General features: G+C 33.6%; 1 protein-coding gene across 1 annotated transcript in view; it reads left to right on the plus strand.

Annotated features, from left to right (window-relative positions):
• Nucleotides 1–20,845, plus strand: part of Tbh (Tyramine beta hydroxylase) — a 179,272-nt gene that overhangs the window by 41,645 nt on the left and 116,782 nt on the right. The window contains exons 3-4 of the mRNA XM_035351496.2: nt 3,931–4,104; nt 12,581–12,667. Coding sequence (XP_035207387.1) covers nt 3,931–4,104; nt 12,581–12,667 — 261 coding nt within the window. The remainder of the gene's footprint in view (nt 1–3,930; nt 4,105–12,580; nt 12,668–20,845) is intronic.

Here is a 20,845-nt window from a genome sequence, read left to right on the forward strand (position 1 = left end):
TGTTAAATATTTGCATAAGTCGCCTGTAGTAACGGCAACCGCCGGCAATAAAAGGAGGTGCTTTCCTTAGTGGCACCGCAGTTCCTTTTAGTTCGAGCCAGAATAGACCTGCCCGGGGAGAAGCCAGGGGATGAGAGATTCCGGTTTCCGCCCTGTTCCGGTTCCCGTCTTGTTGCGGATCCAGTCCTGTTCCGGTTCCCGTCTTGTTCCAGTCCAGTTCCGGTCCTGATCCAGTCCTATTCCAGTTCCAGCCTGGCCGTTTAAGTTCAAAACACGTAGAAGCGGATGTCTGAATTCAGCGAACTGGAGATATACGCCGAAAGGGCTAGATGGATTCTGTCTTTTAGGGGAAAGTGTTCTTCACCGTGCCGGCATAGCTGTTACTTTAAAGCACTTTGAAGTTTTCCACCCAAGATGTTAAGTTTTTGTTTGTGATGTTAAGTTTTCATCAGTGTTGAAGTTCCAGTTAAATAAACCTTTAAGTTTTAGACAAGGTTTTTGTGTTCTTCAGAAAATTTTAGATTCGAAGTCAGATATAACACATAGGATTATTATCGGAAAAATCAACACCTACTGATACTATAACTGTATCGTTTCGAAAGGGCTCTAGCCACTCAGACTTACCGATGCGTTTTTATGCCTATATCTCTTTTCTAAACGTGGTGATTTTCTGTGTAACTGCGTAAAGTCGAGCGTATATAGTGACATTAGAGAAGTTGCAAAAATCCTAAAGGCATATTGCTGCACTACGTATAGTTGTCCAAAACATTCTGTGCCTAATATCGAAACATTCTGTGCCTTTAACCTTTAATTCAAAAATAATTTTGTCAATTCATTTACTCACTAGAGCACATCAAAGCACAGAAAGATGTCTCGTATGCATTATATTGGCTTCTAATTCATACACAGTTCATAGTGAAGAAAACAAGGGCAATATTATGAAAAGCTTTGGCACTTATTGCGTATTTCTTCCGCCGAGTTCATCACAGCACGATTTTGGTGAGAAAATGGACGTATGCACTATTTTCTTACTGGACATAAATGAATTCATTATAAATGAGAAACTGAACGTTATTTGATTCTGTCAGAAATTCGATTTACGATATTTACTGTTTTACATCGTAACACATCATGTAGAAATGGAAATAACAAGCAGATATTATTCATTGCAAGAGTTCAATTTTTCTAATTTTTTAAAAATATAAATTTAAAAAACTAAAATCTTTTTAAAAAATAAAATTTTTGAAGAAAAAATATTTTAAAAGCATTAGATTACTGTCATTCTTTTGTATTAGTAGATTAGATAGAAAAACTGTGGCCTTTCAGAATTATTTTTACACAGCAAGAGTAATAATTTTAAGCTTTCTTTATATGCTTAGGCTCATTTCGCTAAGCACTGAGCTCAGCCTTGCTCTGCTTAGCAGTGAAGAAAGAATTGTTTTGTCCCTATATCCAACCCTCTTATTTTTAAATGATTCAAACTGTATGAATTTCTCTTATTCATGAAACCTATCAATAACCTGGAATTAGTTTTCATAACAGAGTAATACCCGGCTTTTATTTATGGCGCATTTAAAAACCTATAGATCTGTAATATTCAAGATAAGTGAATATGTTTCCTATGTTAAACAGAGAGAAGTTAAAAAGCATTTTTTTAAAGGATAATATAAAAATCTCAACTTCCAGTGTTTGGAGCTAAGATTTTGACACTTGACTTAAGTTCTACTGATAATTAGCTTCATGTTGATTCTTTACTTTATACCCTGTTTCGTCACGCACCCCCCAGACCAGAGTTCTATGAAAATGTTATGACATGCAGCGTAGTTTAAAAGAAGAAAGGTAATCATAATCAGTATGATTATGTAGAAGTTTGGCAGTTGAATGCTGCTGCTTTCTTAGAGCGACGTACGGTCGAGTAGCCTGGCGTTGTAACGTGTGGTAGTGAAAGCCTGACGTTGTCGCGTCATAAGTATTGAAAGTTGTGTTTTTCCTGCCTGACCCAGTTAGTGTTGTAACTTTGAGCAAAGTCGCTGGAGTTGTAACCAGTAAATTGTTGAATTCCAGTAAATAGCCGTCAACAACAACAACAACAAAAAAAAATGAATAGATCTTGTTTTGAATTATTTTAGGGAGAAACCCCCAAGTTGTGAGGAATAAGGTTTTTACGTTAATATTTAAATTTTGAATTGTATCTTCCGTCCGCAGTAAGCATTAAGGAGAGGCGATAATTCACCAACACACAGAGGTGACGTCTGAAGGTTAGCTGTCAAACGCATGTAATTTAATAAAGTAGATAGATAGCTTTAGTTGCTAAAAATTCATTGCTCCCTTTAGTTACCGTTTCTTGGAAGACTTTGGCTTCCATATGCTATGGCGGTCAGCGCAGGATGACGGGTTCCTGGATAAAACATGGATGTTTATGACTGTAGGGTGTCTGCATTACAGCGGCACTTAAAAGCTGTCAAGCGAAATATCCTTAGGAGAGATTTGTTGCCAGAGAAGAGATGTAAAAAATCTTAAGCGTCAATTTCGCGGAAAATATGTAAGGTTTTATTTTACTTAAATAATCATTATGCTATAAACTTTCACTGTAACTTCTTCTTTCCATATTCCTCCCCAGAATGCAAATTCAGTTTTCGGGCATTTGAGGTGAAGTTTTGAATTTTAGATTAAAATTTATGGCAACCGTATCTTGCTATTATATGCTCTCGCCAGCTCTGCTGAAAGTTATATTCTGGCCTTAGTACCTTCCTAGCCGATGCTTTAAACTACTCATAACTATCTGAGCCAGCTTAGTAACCTATTTTATGTGTAGTCTTAGTCTACATTATCAACGTTTGAATTTAATTGTCTATTGTGTTAATTTAAATATCCTCAAGTACAAGAAGTTACGTCTGTAGCATTAATTTGCGCCTGTTCTGTTCCATTTATAACTAAATAAAAAGGTTATTTTAACCTTCTTCAGCATTTTGAAACTTGCTTTAGACCCATAAATAACTCGCTATCTTCCGAGTAGGGCCTGCATGATTTTATTAAACTATCCCAATTATAACGGAATCCTACAAACCATTCGTGAAAACTAGGATTTAGCTAAGCCAGATAGCTCTCGTAGGCTTTTCCTAAAAAAATTCAGCTTTGGAAGCTTCGGAAATTTTCCTTTACTGCGAACATCTTAATGAAGTAGCTCCTATGCCTCTCCTGTTGGGAGTGGCAAAAGAATGTTTTCCGAGTCCCACCTCTGTTCTTTCGACCAACCTTCTATACAAGTGTTAGTTGGTAGGAACAAGCTTTGACCAAGTTGGAGTGAAGACTGATGAAACTGCAGTTATCCATGAGTTTTAAATTTATATATGTTAATCTGTATGTTGAAATTTTTCGCTGTCTGTAATTTATATTGCACAAGGTTATTTTCCTCATAAAATCATCGAATTATTTTGGGAAAAATGTGTATATATTCATCTTTCACTGGCGTTTGTTTAAATTAAGTGCACAATGTTGCAACAAAATGCTTGTTACCATTCTGAGCTGGAAGATCAAATTTCGCGATTATCTGCACTATTTAATTCTTTTACAATAGAATAACTTTTTATGGCTGGTTAACTGCCATTTTCACCACGCAGGTTGGTTTTGATTCCTTTCATATCGAATATTTGCGAAATTCCTTGCACTGCCTTTTGACTCTGCAGCCTGTTTTGCATAATAATTAGTGTGAAACTGTGTTGATAAGTTACTGCGCTTAAATTTGCTAGTGCATTAAGCCATATGATGTTTTTTATGTAAATGAGTGAATCATTTGGAGAAGAAGTTGAATATTTATATTTTAATCAATATATGTTTCCATTATTATCTTACAAAGCTGTTCACAGCATTGCATTTTCTTGCCGACATTAATGTAATGCAAAATACTATAACATTTACATTCTTTAACAGGATGGGACAACGCACATAGTGTATGCAATGGGTCATGGGCCTCTCCGCAGAATTGATGGCATGAATTTATTTAAAGAAAAACACGGTTTTCAAAGAGTGCAGCTATTGAAGAATATTGCTCCTAATCCAGTTTTTCCAGATGACGCCCAATCTTTAACGATACATAATGACAAGGTAAGTGCATTTATTGTCTTTTAGATCCTGCTTATGATCATCACTTGATCAATTACATAAAGCACTTTAGGACTGTTTGTTAAGGTAAAGGGTACCTTGGTGGTATACTTTAAAAAAAATGGTTTATCCTCATGTTAGATATGGGGAAATACGAAAATGCCCATGAAGGCAATCTGTTTCGAAATATCAACGTCCTACAATTTTGTTTTGGTCATTAATGAGTGAATATTCTTCAAAACTTTTCAGAGATTTATTGTCGCTCATTTACCTGCAAAATAATGGCAAGGTTAATTACACTAAAAAGTAAAAAGATTTTTCCAAATTACATTAAAATAAAATCAAAATCTAGTTTATATTTTGATCAACATTTGTAATTTGATAAATGAATTTGAATTCCTTAAAATTTCATATATGCTACTGTAAACGATCGAAGTACGATAAATCTCAGAAATTTAAGAAATCATTAGCATTTGTTTTATGGAATATTAAGTGTAAGAGTCAGGAATATGTAGGAAATATCCAAACTTCAGGCACTAATAGATACAAAAACAATGACCCGGAAACCTGATATTTTCGCCATCAGTACCAAAGCGAAGTTGATACTAAGATAATGGTCTGATGGAAAAGAAGAAATTCTTTATTGCGTTTGCTATGATGAATTAGTTAAGGTGATGTACGAGATCCATATCGATTTCGTCAGGCTGTGCGAACTCACCATAGCAAAAATAGTACGGATACAGTGCATCATGTTAAAAACTCTCAGATTATGGGATGGAAATCCAATTGCAGTTCAGTAGAAAAATCCCATCATTGTGAAATAGAAGAAAAAAAAAACTCCAGGAGGACAAATACGCTTGTTTTCAGACTGGGAGAGAACGGTATACTATGCTCTTATTACAGTAGACTGCCTTGTTATGCTCTGGGATACAAGCGGTTAATTAATAACAGTAAAAAGCGCACATTTACAGAGCTTTTCCACAGCATTTTATCTTGCTTGACGATGGCAACTCTCAACCAGCACGCTTATAAGACTTCGAAATTTGCAATTTCTTCCTTTAGCGATACGCGACATCAAAAGTCTTCAAAGGAGTCGCTAGGCTGCTATCCAGAACAAATTTACACAGTAACACAGTAAGCAATTAGGGATCGCCGTATTGGACTTCAAAAATGTGTTTGATTTGATGACTGCCATTTAAGTAACGTAATTTTAAAACAAAAATATAGAGTTCCTTTATGAATACGATATTCTTGTTACGTGATAATATCTTACTCTGTGATCAATCGAACAGAATGATACAAACAATGTTATATTGATGCGGAGAAATAGTTAAAAGTGAGTCTACCGTTTTCGCAATTAATCATGTACATTGTATTCATGTTACATTTGTTATTTCTCTTTCCTGTTGAAGTTTTATATTGGATCTTGTACAAGAATATGGCAGTTTAATTTGTCTTTGAGTATTTCAAATTACGTGAGCTGTGCGAAAAAGCAAAAGATATGGAGAAAACCTCGGGCAAGGAAATCCATACTGCAAAACAAAATAAACTCACTTTATTGAATTGACGCATTCTATACGCAAGCCTACTCCCATATAACAGCCAACAATAATGCTCAATTAAAGAATTCTTCAGATATGAAAAGAATTATCTACTTAAATCGAACTTGCAAGATGTTAAAGAACTTGCAAGATGCTAACTTGCAAGATGTTAAATTAAATAACGTTTACTGAAATGGTCAATGAGTTTTCAATGGGATTCCAACTAACTTCCTTATATAACAGATGGACAAGGCACTTAAGCAGGAGAATAATTACTGGACATAACAATATGAGGGACTTCACAGATTATCCTCTAACAGCATTCCATTTGTAATTACTTTACTTTGCGTAGTCTTTGAGTCAGTAATTATATTAAGTAACACTAGAAAATGAAAGGGAAGAAGATCTCAAAATTTAATTGGTTTAGGAAAATCAAAGGCAGAAACAAATCAAAGTTGAACTAGCTGTAAGTTTGAGGTTGGTATAAAGCAATAAAGAACCGGCTACAACATGAGAAATCCAAATCCTATAAACAACTAATTGTTGGTGTTCCACAGAAAATTAGCACCCGTAGCACAGTCATTCCATGTAACCCAATAATATGTGGAACTCAGGAGTAGGTTGAGAAAAAGCATTAAATGCAAGAATTTGAAGGAGGACTGAGGCAGAAGAAAGAGGAGAGACAATCATTAGGAAATCAATTCCATACTGTTTTACATCAAGAATACGCAGTTGAAACAGAAAATGAATCAGCATGGACATAGCGTATGACTGTAGAAACTGAGACAGTTAAAAACAAAGACATATGTAACTGTTTCTTCTGACATGTGGGGCATGGTTAATTCTGTACAGTTATCAAAAGGATCAGCAAATTGAAGGTTTCGGCTGGGAGCCAGAAAAAAGCATGAAATAAAAGTAAAGAAAATAAAATCCTGTCTCTTGCTTCATTAAAAAAAGAAACATTATTTGAACAGATTTGTATGTAAGAATCAAAGACTTAAGTACAAAACCGAAAAACTGACAAAAATAAAAACCAATTTGAAACTTCAATATATTTCGCTATTTTAAATTATGCCCTTCATATGTAACTAAACAAAAGTATAGCGCATTTTAAATAAGTGCATTTAACTTTAACAAATCCAGTAAACACTTCCAAAGGATTTAAAAGAACTGTATCTCTTTCTCTTTAAAATAGTAAAGTTACTTCATTAACATAACAAACAGAAGTGAATTTTATTCAAGTACATGTATGCTACTTTCATCTAGTTGCTCTGAAGATTCTAATATTTATTGAAATATTTCGATAAAAGCTGCAGACGTAAATATTTTATTAGATATTTTAGGACTGTAAAAGTCCATAAGAAATAGAGCGGTAAAACACCAGAATACTTTTAGTTTCACCCGGGAATAAGCCCTGGCGAACCATCTGGTTGAACTTGAGTTTCTGTTATTCTCCCTGTGTGTAACGTGATCGCAAACCAGTTTTCCTTAAAGAGCCCCCTTCAAATATATCATTTACCATAAACAGATAGCCCCTGAGAACTTTGCCGTAATATAAAGCTGGGATTCCCAGCGGGGTTTATATTGATCTTCTGCGGGTCGATGCAATTTTAAATGGGATTAGTGATGATCAGGTTAGGGGGTCGACAGACAAATTTGCATCAGCAACTCATCATCATAATCAAGATCTTAATTGAAAAAAAACTTTATCAATCAAACTGATTAGTCAAATCAGTCATTAGTTTCCCCTTCTAACTCTTTCTAATTAACTACAGAAAATAAGAAACAAAATGATTAGCAAGGTGACTTAAGAATTAATTTTACGAAATTTTATGCCAAATATTAAAACAGTTGCATGAATATCAAGTGCAACCATCACATTAATTAAAATCGAACCTTTTTGGACAATTAGAATATGAGATTTTGCTTCTGGCAACCTTTTTAAATTTGAGAAATAAAAAAATTAAATTAATAAAGCATAAATATAATAAATTATTGTTTTTTGAAAACTTTTGTTCATATTTTTAGTCTAATTGCTATCTTTAAGGTATTTTATGTTCAATTGTTTCCATTATTATTACGTTGCATGCTAGATTTTATAAAGAAAATTATAAGGGGATCGATGAAGAAAACCATTCTTTAAGAACGGATTGATGCAAGAAAAGGGTTTCAGATACCTGATCTAAGGAATCATAATCCTAATTCTAATCAGTATTTTACCATCCGATGCAAGGGAAAATTAGGCTATATTACTAAATTCTAAGATTTATCCTTCCTTAAAATTCTCTTGCAACTTATATATTGCTCAAAACTGCAACAACTGAGAGGGGCACTTTTTTAAAGTAAGTTGAAAATATTTTTTGCAACAGCTTTCCTTAACATCTTACCTTCTAGATAAACCAAACCGTACATTTTGCATAGCTTAAAACAAACATTTTAGAATGCATGATATAGTTCTATCTCATTTTAAGTTTGCTTCATTTTCTTCTATTTAATTCATGGCCGGATAGTGATACTTTAAAATTATGTCTGTGATTATTGAAAGCAGAATGCTTTCATAGAGAAATACGCTTTTAATGCAAAACATAAACACATGCTTCAAAAGAAAACCTGAACGGATACTTTATACTTCGGAATAAAAATTCCAAATAACAGAATATGAGGTCTGTCTCCAGTAAACTAGACAATTCCGATGGAATAAAATAGATTTCGGAGTTCTTTATCGTCGAATTTAAAAATAGGCGTTTAATTGCTATGAATTGACACTCAGAAATGTACCTAATGATCAATAATATATATTATATCGTCGGGTATAAATCCATTATGGAATACATTGCTTTGATACAGAATATGATAAAACTTCTCTCAACATGTCTTATGATATTTTATCATTTATGAATAATATCAGGCTTATACCTCAGCTTTGAGGTGTCAAGATGCATGCCTTACTGATCGCCATTGTGGAATGGAATGGGAATTAAAAAATCATGTCCAAACAGAACTTCCGGGGGCTTTCGAGTTACAACTAGGTTTAATAAACTAAGGTCTTTCGGCATCACTTCTGACTCCTATTTCAAGGACGAAATGGCAGAACAGATGGTGTACTAAGCATAAAAATGCAGTAGAGAAAAAAATAATCAAAGAGCAAAGAATTATTGCAGAAATTATATTCTGCATAGTTTGCCTCAATTGTTCTTTAAGGATTTTATGGGAAGGACGATTTTAAGACTAGTTTTGAAGAATATGGCCATTAGTTGCTGCTGTGCCGTCTATATCGTAGCAAGCAGTCAAAAGTGGAAGCTTCCAGTTAACCAAAAAGAAGTATTACGATTTCTTTCTCCTCGTAAATAGAAATATTCACAGAGCATCTAACGCAGCTCTTGACTACACCCTATGTAATTCTCTTTTACTTCTATCGTTTCACGCTGCCTTATAATGATCCTATCCCTATGGTTCGATTGATGAATCGAACTATTACTTATGTCCTTAAGAGAGTTGCTATTCGTTTATAGAAATATTATTAAGGAATTTATTTAGAAAGGGTGCTGGGATCAGGAGGAAGGGAGTTGAATCAATAGTATTTTTAACGAAAGTATAGATGAGCTTATTACATATAACACCACTGCATGCTTTAATCTTTTGCAGGTTGAGCAGACTACAGTTGCTATGCTGCGGAATGATTTTTGTGTGTGTTTATAATGAGAATTTTGCCTGCTATTCCGTTTATGCCGTTCATGTTGAAAGGAATAGATTTTCTCCATTTCATCGCAAGAGAATAGATCTTAACAAGAACTAACTGTTTACGTATGGTGACACAGAGTAGTAGGAGAATGGGTATTCTGGCGACTGTCCGTATATAGAATTCATATTTTCTTGTTGGATATGTGCTTATTTCGCTGCTTTTAAAAAATGGAGTTCAGCTGTACTGATATCATTCCCTTGATGTAATTTTGTAGAATTTCGTGATTAGTAATGCATCTTCACTAAAGGTAGAGAAATCACTGACCATCGTAAAAAATGTGACAATCTGAAACATCAAGTGGATTTAAAAGCCCATCGTTTACTAGCTGAAAAGCACTCCCAAAGTAGAAAATGAAACACCATGAATGATGGGGTACAATGTGATGTCAGTTAATACAAAGACAGAGCATGCATATGTCAATAAGTGATATTATTCATAGAAAGATAAGTTTGTACAATGCTGAAATATACGGGGAATCAGTAAGACCAACGCTCATGGTCATGTATTCAACCTTACGAGGACATGCAACCTTACGAGGATAGTTTGCGGATAGTGTCCTGAGGGATGGAAATCCCTATGTTCTGAATATTCCTCCAAAGTTCGTCCTCCGATAACGCCTGGGGCAGAGCAAACAAAAAATGGCCAGTCACATCCCAAATATGTTCGATTGGCAAAAGATTAGGGAACATTGTAGGCCAAGGACGCCAGCACCTAATGAATGTATCGTCGTGCTGTCAGTGTGCCCCTGATGGGTAACAGGGGTGTCCTGCTGTCATGACTGATGGCTCCGAAAAACATTATGCCTTGCTGACGAGCAGTGCGTTCAGCAGTAGTAGACGGATTGGATCTATCTCCCCAACGCCTCGATATTTAACCATTGAACTATCATGAGACAAACAGAAACTGGAACGCTGAATACCACATTGGGCCATTCGGATGTCCAAGTGGCTCTTTGAATATACTATTGCAGTCTTTCGTATCGATGGTTTGGCGTTAATAGCAGCCTTCGCAACGGGCGGTTTGCGTGGAAGCCGCTTTTAACCAAATTTCGAGAAACTTTTGTCCTGGATACTGCAGCATTGAAAGTTCATTCCGCAAAATTTCTATAGCAGTCGGTTGTGGGGCCGCTACCACATCTCTTTGTATGCATCGATCTGTACTATCTGTAATACTTTTAGATGGATCTGATCCTTCGCGATTGTTTGCATTTCCATCTACGTGCGTTTCAGCAGCGACATGAGAATGAGACCAACTAGCAGTAGGTAAACCCACAATTCGACCCCTAGGTAAAATTGGCAATTGCCTACGGTGTCATCGTCCAGACATCTCTTCAGCCACACGTGTCTTCTGGAATGATGAACTTCTCGAAATTCTGGATTCCGTAAGCAGCAGAGAGTAACTACTGTTGGTTCGTCCGCAGCTTCCTTTATCTCGCGTCATAGACAAACTTACATCTTACATAATCTGCATGACTTTTTCCGCTACTATTACTCGAAATTTACATATTTATACGCCTAAATTTTTACGGTGTTGCATTTCCTATGTTGGGAAGTGTAGCTTGATTTACAATACTTATAAAATTAAAAATATTTGGCAGTGTAAAACTCCAATATTATGTTCTAACCAAAGTACCCTATTCTTTGATATTCTTTTATGCACCATAATAATACGAGTAAATAAGATAAACCAAAGTTGAAAACTAGTGAGAGGAATCTTAATAGCTGCTACAGCGTGATATTTAACACTCCTTTAGGCCATATTCTAAATGGACAGAAAAATTATACTTCAGTTTTTTTGGTTCATAAATTGAAGGCTATCTGCAGTCTCCTCAATGTCTGGAATAACATTAACTTTATGGATTGATAACCCAATTATATTTCGATTCGTTTTGAATATTTTAGTTCTTAAATGGCAAAAATCTATAACCGGCCTTTTTAGTCTTGAAATATCATAAATCTAAGAATTTAAAGATGCCATTTGAGCTTGTTACAACATTTATTCGAATAATTCTGATCCAAATACCTAAAATAAAATGTGTCGAATTGGAAATGTGTCGAAATGTCACCGAATTTATTGACTAAGTTCTCATACTTCGTTCTAGTAACAGTGAATATTGGAAAATAACCATATTGGAAACTGCAAAAACTGAGTATCACATAGATAAGCTATCAATACGAGTATGACTTTCCCGTCATTTACGGAGCACAGAAACTTACGAAAGCAGCTGGAGCAAAAGAAATATATTTCTGAAATAAGCTCGGTGATAGATAACATTATCCTATTTGCAGCAAATCAGACAACAGTTCCCCATGAATGTAATAGATGAAAGTTTTATCGTTTATTCGATGTGAACAAGTTTCTAAAAACAAGTGAGTTTGCCTCTGATAATTATATTTATTTAATAATAATAATAATGAAAAATATACTCAATCACTACAAGATATATTATTAAAAAATTTCATTTTTTATTATACTGCGCTGGTTATTTATGTAAATAGTTATAAATAGTTTTCTTTTGATGAAGACATAAACGAATGGTGAGCATATTATCCATGGACACGGATAAGTGGAGTAAGTATGGTTAAAATTATGTTCATTAAACTGAGTTTTGCAATACCATTCATAATACAGTTTATCTCCAGAAGTGTGCACCTGTGTGCTGTTTGTGATTGAATTCGTCTTCCACAGAGTCACACACTGTGCTTAATTTGTTTAAGGAAGAACTTTACCCACAAGAGTTCTAAAACATATTAAGATACTTATCTAGAATATGTCTAAAACATACCTAGATATTATAAACGTTTGTGGATTTATAAGTTATTAAAACTTCCATTATTCCAGTCAATCTTATTCTCTCTCTCAGAAGGGCACCTGATTTATTGCTAAATAATTCTTATTAACCTTTACAATAAGCCCTAATCAATCTGTATAAGTACATGAATTTTATTACTAAGTAATATTTAAATTTGTATGATCAGCTTTACGTCAGTCATAATCTGGATTCATGAAACTATATCTCGGAGTCAACCATGTGCTCAAAAATCTTCAGCTTTAGTGTGAACATTTATTTCTCTGTAAATCACTATTATATTAATAGCATGTGTCATTGACATGGATTAAGTTTCTTTTTATTTTGTTACACAAGTCTGCATTATTATGTAAATTTATTTTACCTCATATTTTAATTTTTTGTTAGGTTCCTGTTCCCAATGTTGAAACTACTTACTGGTGCAGTTTACACCGGCTACCTCAAGTCTTCGAGAATAAAAATCACATCATTCAGGTGAAGACATTTTTATGCTCTCCTCTTAAATTGAAAACGATTTTTTTTGGCTACGAATAGTGGTAATAGCAATTATTGTTTTTCGAAAACGAAGGTCTTACAGAAGTAATTTATTGCGTAGTTAAAATCTTAATTATTAAACATGTAGAGACATTAGGTACTTTTTTTAAAGCAGGAAAGATGAAAAATGAGCAAGAGCATGGACCACAGACATCGAACCACGGATCTCTGGATACCGGCCCAGCGTGCAGAACCACTACACCACGAAGGCACGCTAGGAAAGCTAGAGAAATACTTTATAAACATAACGTTTAATGCATAAGTAATTAGTTTATAATTGCAGCTGTAATCATATAATGCTCAGCAGAAACATTTTTAAAACTTAATAAAATGAGACGTTACTTTTCCGTAAATCTTACTCCTTTTACACTCCACTCTTGAGAAATAAGTTTTGCCCTATGTTACTAAATTAAAAAGTTAAAGCTATACAAAGTTAGAGGTTTAGAGATCTGCGTATTTATATACAAATTCTACATGTATTACGGTTTTCAGGCAAGTAAAAATGTGTATCATAACGTAAAACTGCGCATCAGATGCAGTATTGCATAGTTCTAGAATCAAAATAACAATACTGGAGTGAACGAATAAAAAGATATAATTAACTTAAAGAGTTCACTCTTGTATTTTTGTGAAACCTTTGATGGTTTTCCAGAGGAATGATGCAGTGACTAATGAATGCATAACAAGAAATAAAGTATTCGAAACAAGTTTAGCTTAGCGTGCCTCTCAGTATTATTATCAATGGACACAGTATTTAACCGTTTGAGTCCGGCGAAACGCTATCGCGCTTCAATTGTCGTATGCCAAAAATACGGCGCAGTACGATAGCGCTTCTCTTGTTTTGTATCGAGAATGCGAAGACGCTGTTGTTGGTTAGTATACTTGAAAAAAATTATTGAAAATTGAAAAAAAATTATTGAAATATTCAATTGGTTTCGCATCAGGAGGAGGGGCATGCTTTGGTCCAGGTACTTCAGAAAAAGTATTCGATTCGTTCGAAAAAATTGTATCCACGGGTAAAAACTCATCAATAATATCGTCATCGGAGGTACTTGCAGTTACTTCATCATCATCACTGCTATCACTAATAACTCGTAATCTCTTAGAATGAATGTTGATGTCACTTCCACTATCACTTTCAAGGTCATTACTATACTCTTCATTATCACTTCTCATAACATAGTCACTTTCAAATGAATCAGAACTTGGCATGGGTTATTTCGTAATTATCAGTATAACACTTGGTAAAAAAAATGAAAATAATTTCCAATTCCTATAAAACAACTGCTACTGATATCACTATAACTGCTCTCAATAACTGCGTAAAGTATAATAACCAGCAGCAGCGTTTTCGCATTCTCGATACAAAACAAGAGAAGCGCTATCGCGCTACGCCGTATTTTTGGCATACGGACAAGTGAGCGCTTCGCCGGACTCAAACGGTTAAAATACTCAAAGTGTCACCGGCATAAAATTGGGACACTGCTGATTTAATAAGCAGTCATTAAGGTTTTCCCGATCTTACAAGATAGGATAGTATGTTAAAGGGAAGGTACGCTGCTAAAGCTCATGGATGCAGAAATATGATAATTGCAAACTCTGTTGCAATTAATTCTCTTCCTTTGTGTCCAAACGAGCTTTAGAAAGAAAGCAACGTAAACCATTGAGATTATTAAGCCGTAATTTACTTAGCCGGATGTTCTTAGAGTAGCTGAGGATTTAATAAAGTGAGAAACACAAATGTCATTCTTATGGACCACATAGAGTAGTTATCCCCGTTAATTTTGTGATAAACTCCATTTCAACAATCTCAGTAACAGAATCCTTTTGATTAAACTCACATACACCGAAACAAGTTGAAATCGTGATGATGAGAAACGTTCATCACAGACATCACGTGCTAAAATATCATATAAAACAACTGGTCTTATACTGATTATCAGGTAACACGATTTGTGAACTAGGCGTATCAATTCGTAGAGACATGAAAGCTGTGATGCATTGAGAAAATAGTATATATCAGTATTTGTCATCCATCGACGTATGCAGGACTTCACATGCTCGCATGCGGTTCGAAGATAGTCGCTATCCTTAGTTTAGGATAGCGACTAGGATAGCATAATATAGACTTAGAATAGTGTAAAAATTTCAGTAAAAAGTGAAATGTACTAAGCGGTCGCTTGAAAAGTACAAGTATTTTATTCTGAAGAGAGTTCATATGACTTGACTTTGCGGAGGAACCCTTTGCCCCATTTTTTAGAAGTATGTTAAGTTTCTATATAACACTGGAAGTTTGAAAAATGATCATCGAAATCATCTTGTGAATAAAAATTGGAGTCCCTACTTCGAACATATCACCGAGTATTGAAAAACATTTTGACGAGAAGTAAAGGTAAACCAGGTTTTTAATTATTTTTAAATTAAAAATACTATGCCTATGTTTGTGTATAATTTAAAACTAGGCCAGAAAAACAACCTTAAAGAGGTCAACATTTTGAATAAAATTTTATCGATATCGGGGGCGATCAGCCATAAGACCTCCTTCACAAAGCGCAATAAATGTTTTCGCAAAGATAGGACGAAAACAATCATTTTATATGGCAGTCAATGGGCAAAGAAATCGTAAACTAATGTAGCGTCATCTGTCGAGGAAAGTAGATATGAAACATGAAAAAAAAACTAAGCTAATTAAAATTTTGAAAACATAAAGAACACTGGATTGATTAATGTCATTAAATGAAGAAGATAAATTTTTGTCAACAGGAAAGATTTGAAAAACGTTTTTTTGGTTCTGGATTCGCTATGGTAATGACATTTTCGTACTTTTAGACTGTCATAAAGGGAATTTCGTAAAGATTTTATCTCTTATGAATTGGAGTGATCTAGCTATCCAACTTTCTTTTTATTTAAAAATGAAATTGCTCCTTTCCTTCCTTTCAAATTCTAACTAAGCAATTAATTTGATTTCAGTGTTATGTTTACTGAAACTGTTTTGTGTTTGCTTACCTCCTTACGCAAATTAACGTGATCCTGTTAAAGAAAAAGTAGCTCTTTTTTGTTTTTATGTGTTTTGAATTCTCCAGGCTAATCTTTTCTTTTCCAGGAACTCAATTATTTGAAAACACGTGGCATAGATAGATGACTTTTTTCTCACGGTCATTGATAAAGTTCTGAAAAGTTTTGTCTTGATATCATAAATGGCATTCATTTATTAAGAAAAGGCATAGAAAAATTTTGTTTATCCCATTACATCCTTCTATCGTTATAAAACTGATCGCATCCTAAAGAAGTTCAGTTTTCACGTCCTTTTCTCATCTAATTAGTAGACTTCATTGCTCAGTGTTTAAAGACATTCTCCTTGATTTTAAATCTTGGGTAATTTATAGCATATCTTGCCAGTGTGATTTGCTGAATCCTACGTTCGGAAAGGAGACGTACACATATATTCGATACCTGTTTATAGCTGGCCACTTAATCATAATTTTGACTCTGATTCTACGAAAATCATCAATAAAATGTCTTCAGTTGAGGAAATAGACTTTTTGAAGCTTTCCACAGTGGGAAGATTATTGGGTTGAAACATAAGTAATGGCCGTTTAATTTAAAAAAATATTTTAACAAAACAAAACAAAACAAAACAAAAACAAAAAAAAAAAAAATTAATCAATAATATTCGAGTTTTTGGACTTTCCCCACAAACCCAAGATGTCGAAAACGTGTAGTCATTTGGCTACAACCCATTCGTTCGGCTGATTCTCGAGTGGTGTGATGCGCGTCTTCGTGCAGAAGTTGATTCAAACGCTCTTCATCAATCTCATTTGATCGTTTGGAACGAGCAGCATCTTCGAGATCGAAATTAAAATTTTTGATTTAGCAAACCAATTTATTGCTGTTCTTTCAGGCATTGACCTTCTCCATAAACTTCATAAATTTCTCAGGCAGCTTCTGCAACATTGGTGCCTCGATTAAACGCAAAAAGAAGAATGTGTCGAAACCGCTTATTTTTGTCGACTTCACACTCCATTTTAATGATCTAAAAAATAACGAAAATTATCTCAAAACAAAAAAAAAAAAAAAAAAAAAAAAAAAAAAAACCAAATATGCCATCTTTTAGAGGGAAAGATTATCTTTCCAATAGCACAAAACACATTTTATTTTTACCGCGTAATTTTCAACATAAACGGTCATTACTTATGTTTCAAACCAATATCTACTTTAGTTACTGACCTTAACTCCCATTCGGTTCTTACTAATGCTTTTAGAATTTCAATATATTAGCTTTTTCACATTTTATTGTTATTTTTCAAGACAGACGGCGCTACGTTCGTTTTTAGATTTTCTCATCAGTTAATTTCCATATCAATTCGTACTCGCTCCTGCTACCTTCGGGAAATTCTTTCCAAAAGTAATATATGTAAAAATTAGAACTACTAGCACATAATTTAATTATTTGATTAATATAGTTAATATGGGTTCACTGCTGCCCGCACGGAGTGCTAGGATTTCAGTGTCGACCTAGTGCAGGACAAAAGTTTTCATTACTAGTGTAGACAATATCATGAGACCATTTTATATAACTTATGTTTATAGCTTTCATTTTTTCATAACCAATGAATTATGCTGTTTAGCATGAGAGTGCTAAGGCTTGGAGCCTACCTAGCGAAAACGGAGAGCCTAAAACTGAAAATTTCATTTACATTCTTCAGCCTCTTACAATGGACTTTGTGCATTGTGCATCCTAGACCATTACATTTCCCTCCTTCTTTGAATACGGAACTGCCTGAAATTAAATCCTGTAAGATGAACCTTTTCGAGCAGCTAAGAGCTAATAAGGTTTCTTTTCACGATATTTGATAAATAATTAGGAGTTCTGTAGCAATCATATTTAATAGAAAGAGGAATATTATTTGATAAGAAAGTTTGAAGCAATAGCATTAATGAAAAGCGATGTAAGCAAGTTACGAACATCCACAATTCATTAATTTCAATTATTGGAAGATGAAAAATCGAATACCGATAAGAGTAATTTATTTCATTTTAGCCGTTAGAGAATATTATTTTGCTTTAGGGAATAGTATAGCTTATTAATGAATACGGATCAAGTTAAATGTTTTCATCCATGTATTATGCAACTATTGAAACAATTATAATTGTTCTATTCGAACTATTTCCCTTCTTATAAAAAGTAATAAAAATTCAGAACTGGTAATTTCTGAGTATTTGAAGATTAATATACTTAAAAAGCTAGAAACGCACTGAAGTTCTGATGTTAGAAATGAAAAAGATTAATGTACTTTAAATGAAAAATTAATTTTCAATTCTTTGCCCATCAAATACTCGTAACTCTTATTTTGAAGTTCTTAATGTTTCTTCTGAGATTTAATATGATGTCTTGAATAGTTGCTGATAATTTCATTTTGGAGTTGCTGATGGTTCGAAATGATACTGAAATATATATAATTAAAACAATGCAATACTGCTTATTTTAAAACATCAGTATTTTTAATTAAAGCTTTCTCCTTGAAATTAATTTTAATGGTTTCTTTATTAAATACAAGAATTACACACATTTCCACAAGAAAAAGGTTTCATTTTTATAGTATAAATGCTTGTAGATAGCTTTATATATTGCAAAGACCGTAATACCATGCTTGTGCATAGCTTTACGTATTTCGAATGCCTTTTCAATAAGAAGACCGAACTGATCTACAATATAAAGATTTTTGTTTAATAAATCTTTGAAATTAAATTATTGAACTTATTTTAGCCTGATTTCCAGATAATTATTTACTTAATAAGTCTGCAATAAAATTATTATACAATTTAGATTAAGAAAAGTTAGAAGAAGATATATTGTAATTACTTTTAGAATGAACGTAATTTTTCTCCTTTCAAAATCTGGTTTCTTTTTTTTCCTTTTATTGAGTGTGTGAAAGTATTCTATTTCATACATATCCGTCACCGTAATGTTTTTCTGCAGAATTCATAATGTATTTGAAAGCAGAAACCTAAAGACTTAACATTAAACTACAAACAATTTACTTAAAAATATAATCATAATAAATTATGTCAGCTTGCAGGTAGAAAGTTTCTAAGTCTTTTAATTCTAAATTCAATGAGATTCTTAGACTTTCTTTGAAGTGAAGCTATTTATCAAAGAAATTAAGCAAAAGAGTTCTTTTTTAACAACATCTGGAAATGACACCTTATGAAAGATAGGAATATAGAAAACAGTCTCCAAGAAGGATAACAACTAAACAGAAAAAGAGATTAGAAATCCAAATTGCTTTTCGATTCCATTTATTCTGTAGAGAAAGCATTTAGTTTCCAAGAATCTGTCTTTGCAATAAATAAGAGCACAAATTTAATAAGTAGAAACACTAAATGTGCTTTTAATTATTTAATTTCTATTTAAATGCATGTATTATTTCTATTTAAATGCATGTAATGACTATATAAGCATTTCTACACAAAAACAAATGGAAGCTAAACTTAAACATTGCTCTGCTGCTTGAGATAAAATTTCTTAATGTAAATGGTTCATTTTATTAAATTGAAGCATTTACTTTAAGACAAACAGATTACAGTACATATGTTTTATGTTTCTTTTTTCTATCATAATTTATTACATTACTTCATGCTTTAATTCTCAGTATTAAAGCACCTTTAATAATTTCTTTTCTTGCACTGATTTTAAGCTTTCTCATTAAGACTTTCTAGTCTTCTACTCACTGCTTATGCAGGGCGTCCCAGCAAAATTGGATTTGCCAAACAATGGAAGTGATTTCTAAGACTGAATAGAAGCAAAAAAATAATCTCTGACAAGATTGAGCGGGGAATATGTAGTTTACAACTTTCGTAATTTATGTCCCGAGGAGCTTCGCATAGTTTTGCCATTAAGTCTCTTCCTCCTTGTCAGTAAGTCTCTTGTGAATCCCTCAGCACTTGAATGTCTATTTACTTTTCTTACAAATCTCAGCAGTCTATTGAGGACGTTGTTCAACGTATCCATAACACTCGGGACAGGCAATTAACCTTTGAATTCGCTTGTGTTCGATGTTCAACATTTCGTAGCCCACAAACTATGCATTTCCCGCCGTATATTCATGGGAATTTTTTTAAACTTCAGTACACAGCAGCAGCAGTTAATACACTGCTTGATGTCGTAATTCTGAAACTGCAAACCAGTTATAAACTTTAATATTACATTTCGCATTTATATCATTATCTACTTTCCTTTAAGTCGAACGTCTCAAGTATTTGGAACCAAATAACTAAAGATTTATGTTAGTTGCTACATTTTTTTTCATAACATACATAAAAATATAGCAGTTTTCAACATTTGCCAACTGTTTTAATTAGCTTTTCCTTTTCTTCTAAATTAGATATCATTGTTGATTGCTTTTGAGTAGCTAGAAATTTAATCCTTCTGTTTTTATTTTGGATGGGGAACATTGAAAAAAAAATCCTGAGACATATAGTATAATTACTGATGTAATATTTACTGTAGTTGGTGTTGTTTTGGAACTGTGTGTTAAAACCAAGCAAACTTGATAAAAAAAAATTAATAAATAAAATATTTTGAGACGATTTTTTTTGTTAAAAAATAGTTTTCACTTATGCACAAAAGTATGTACAAAATTATAAGAATGAATTTTGAAAGCTCTGAAAGAAACTCCTCTGAATATCTACCAATAGCTAAAAGATTTCTATTTGCTCTTAAAGAATGAGAATTTACCTATAATGAGGATGATTTACCATCTTAAACAAGATAGTATTGAATCTTTACGTGAATGTAATTCTATTTAGATATTTAGTAAAGTTTTAAATCTCCCACTGATTTTCCTTTTATCTGACGCATACTTATGTTCATTATTGAAAATTACTATGAAATTCACAGTTCTGTAAGCGGAATGAGTTCACTTTAACAATAGCTAATGCAAGACTTTTGACCAGCACTGGTAGTTCGGTCCGAGGTTAGAATCTCGCGAATGGGCTGGCTGCATGGGCGTTTTCGTGGTTTTCCCCATGTGTAACGTGTATACGAGCCAGTTTCCCTTAGAAAGTCCTCCACGAAGGCATCCCTCCCCTTAGGCAGATAGCCCTAGTGTGCTTTGC

This window comes from Stegodyphus dumicola, chromosome X1, assembly GCF_044657685.1.
Source record: "Stegodyphus dumicola isolate Sdum_Otavi_A_Nest chromosome X1, ASM4465768v1".
NCBI lineage: Eukaryota > Metazoa > Arthropoda > Arachnida > Araneae > Eresidae > Stegodyphus > Stegodyphus dumicola.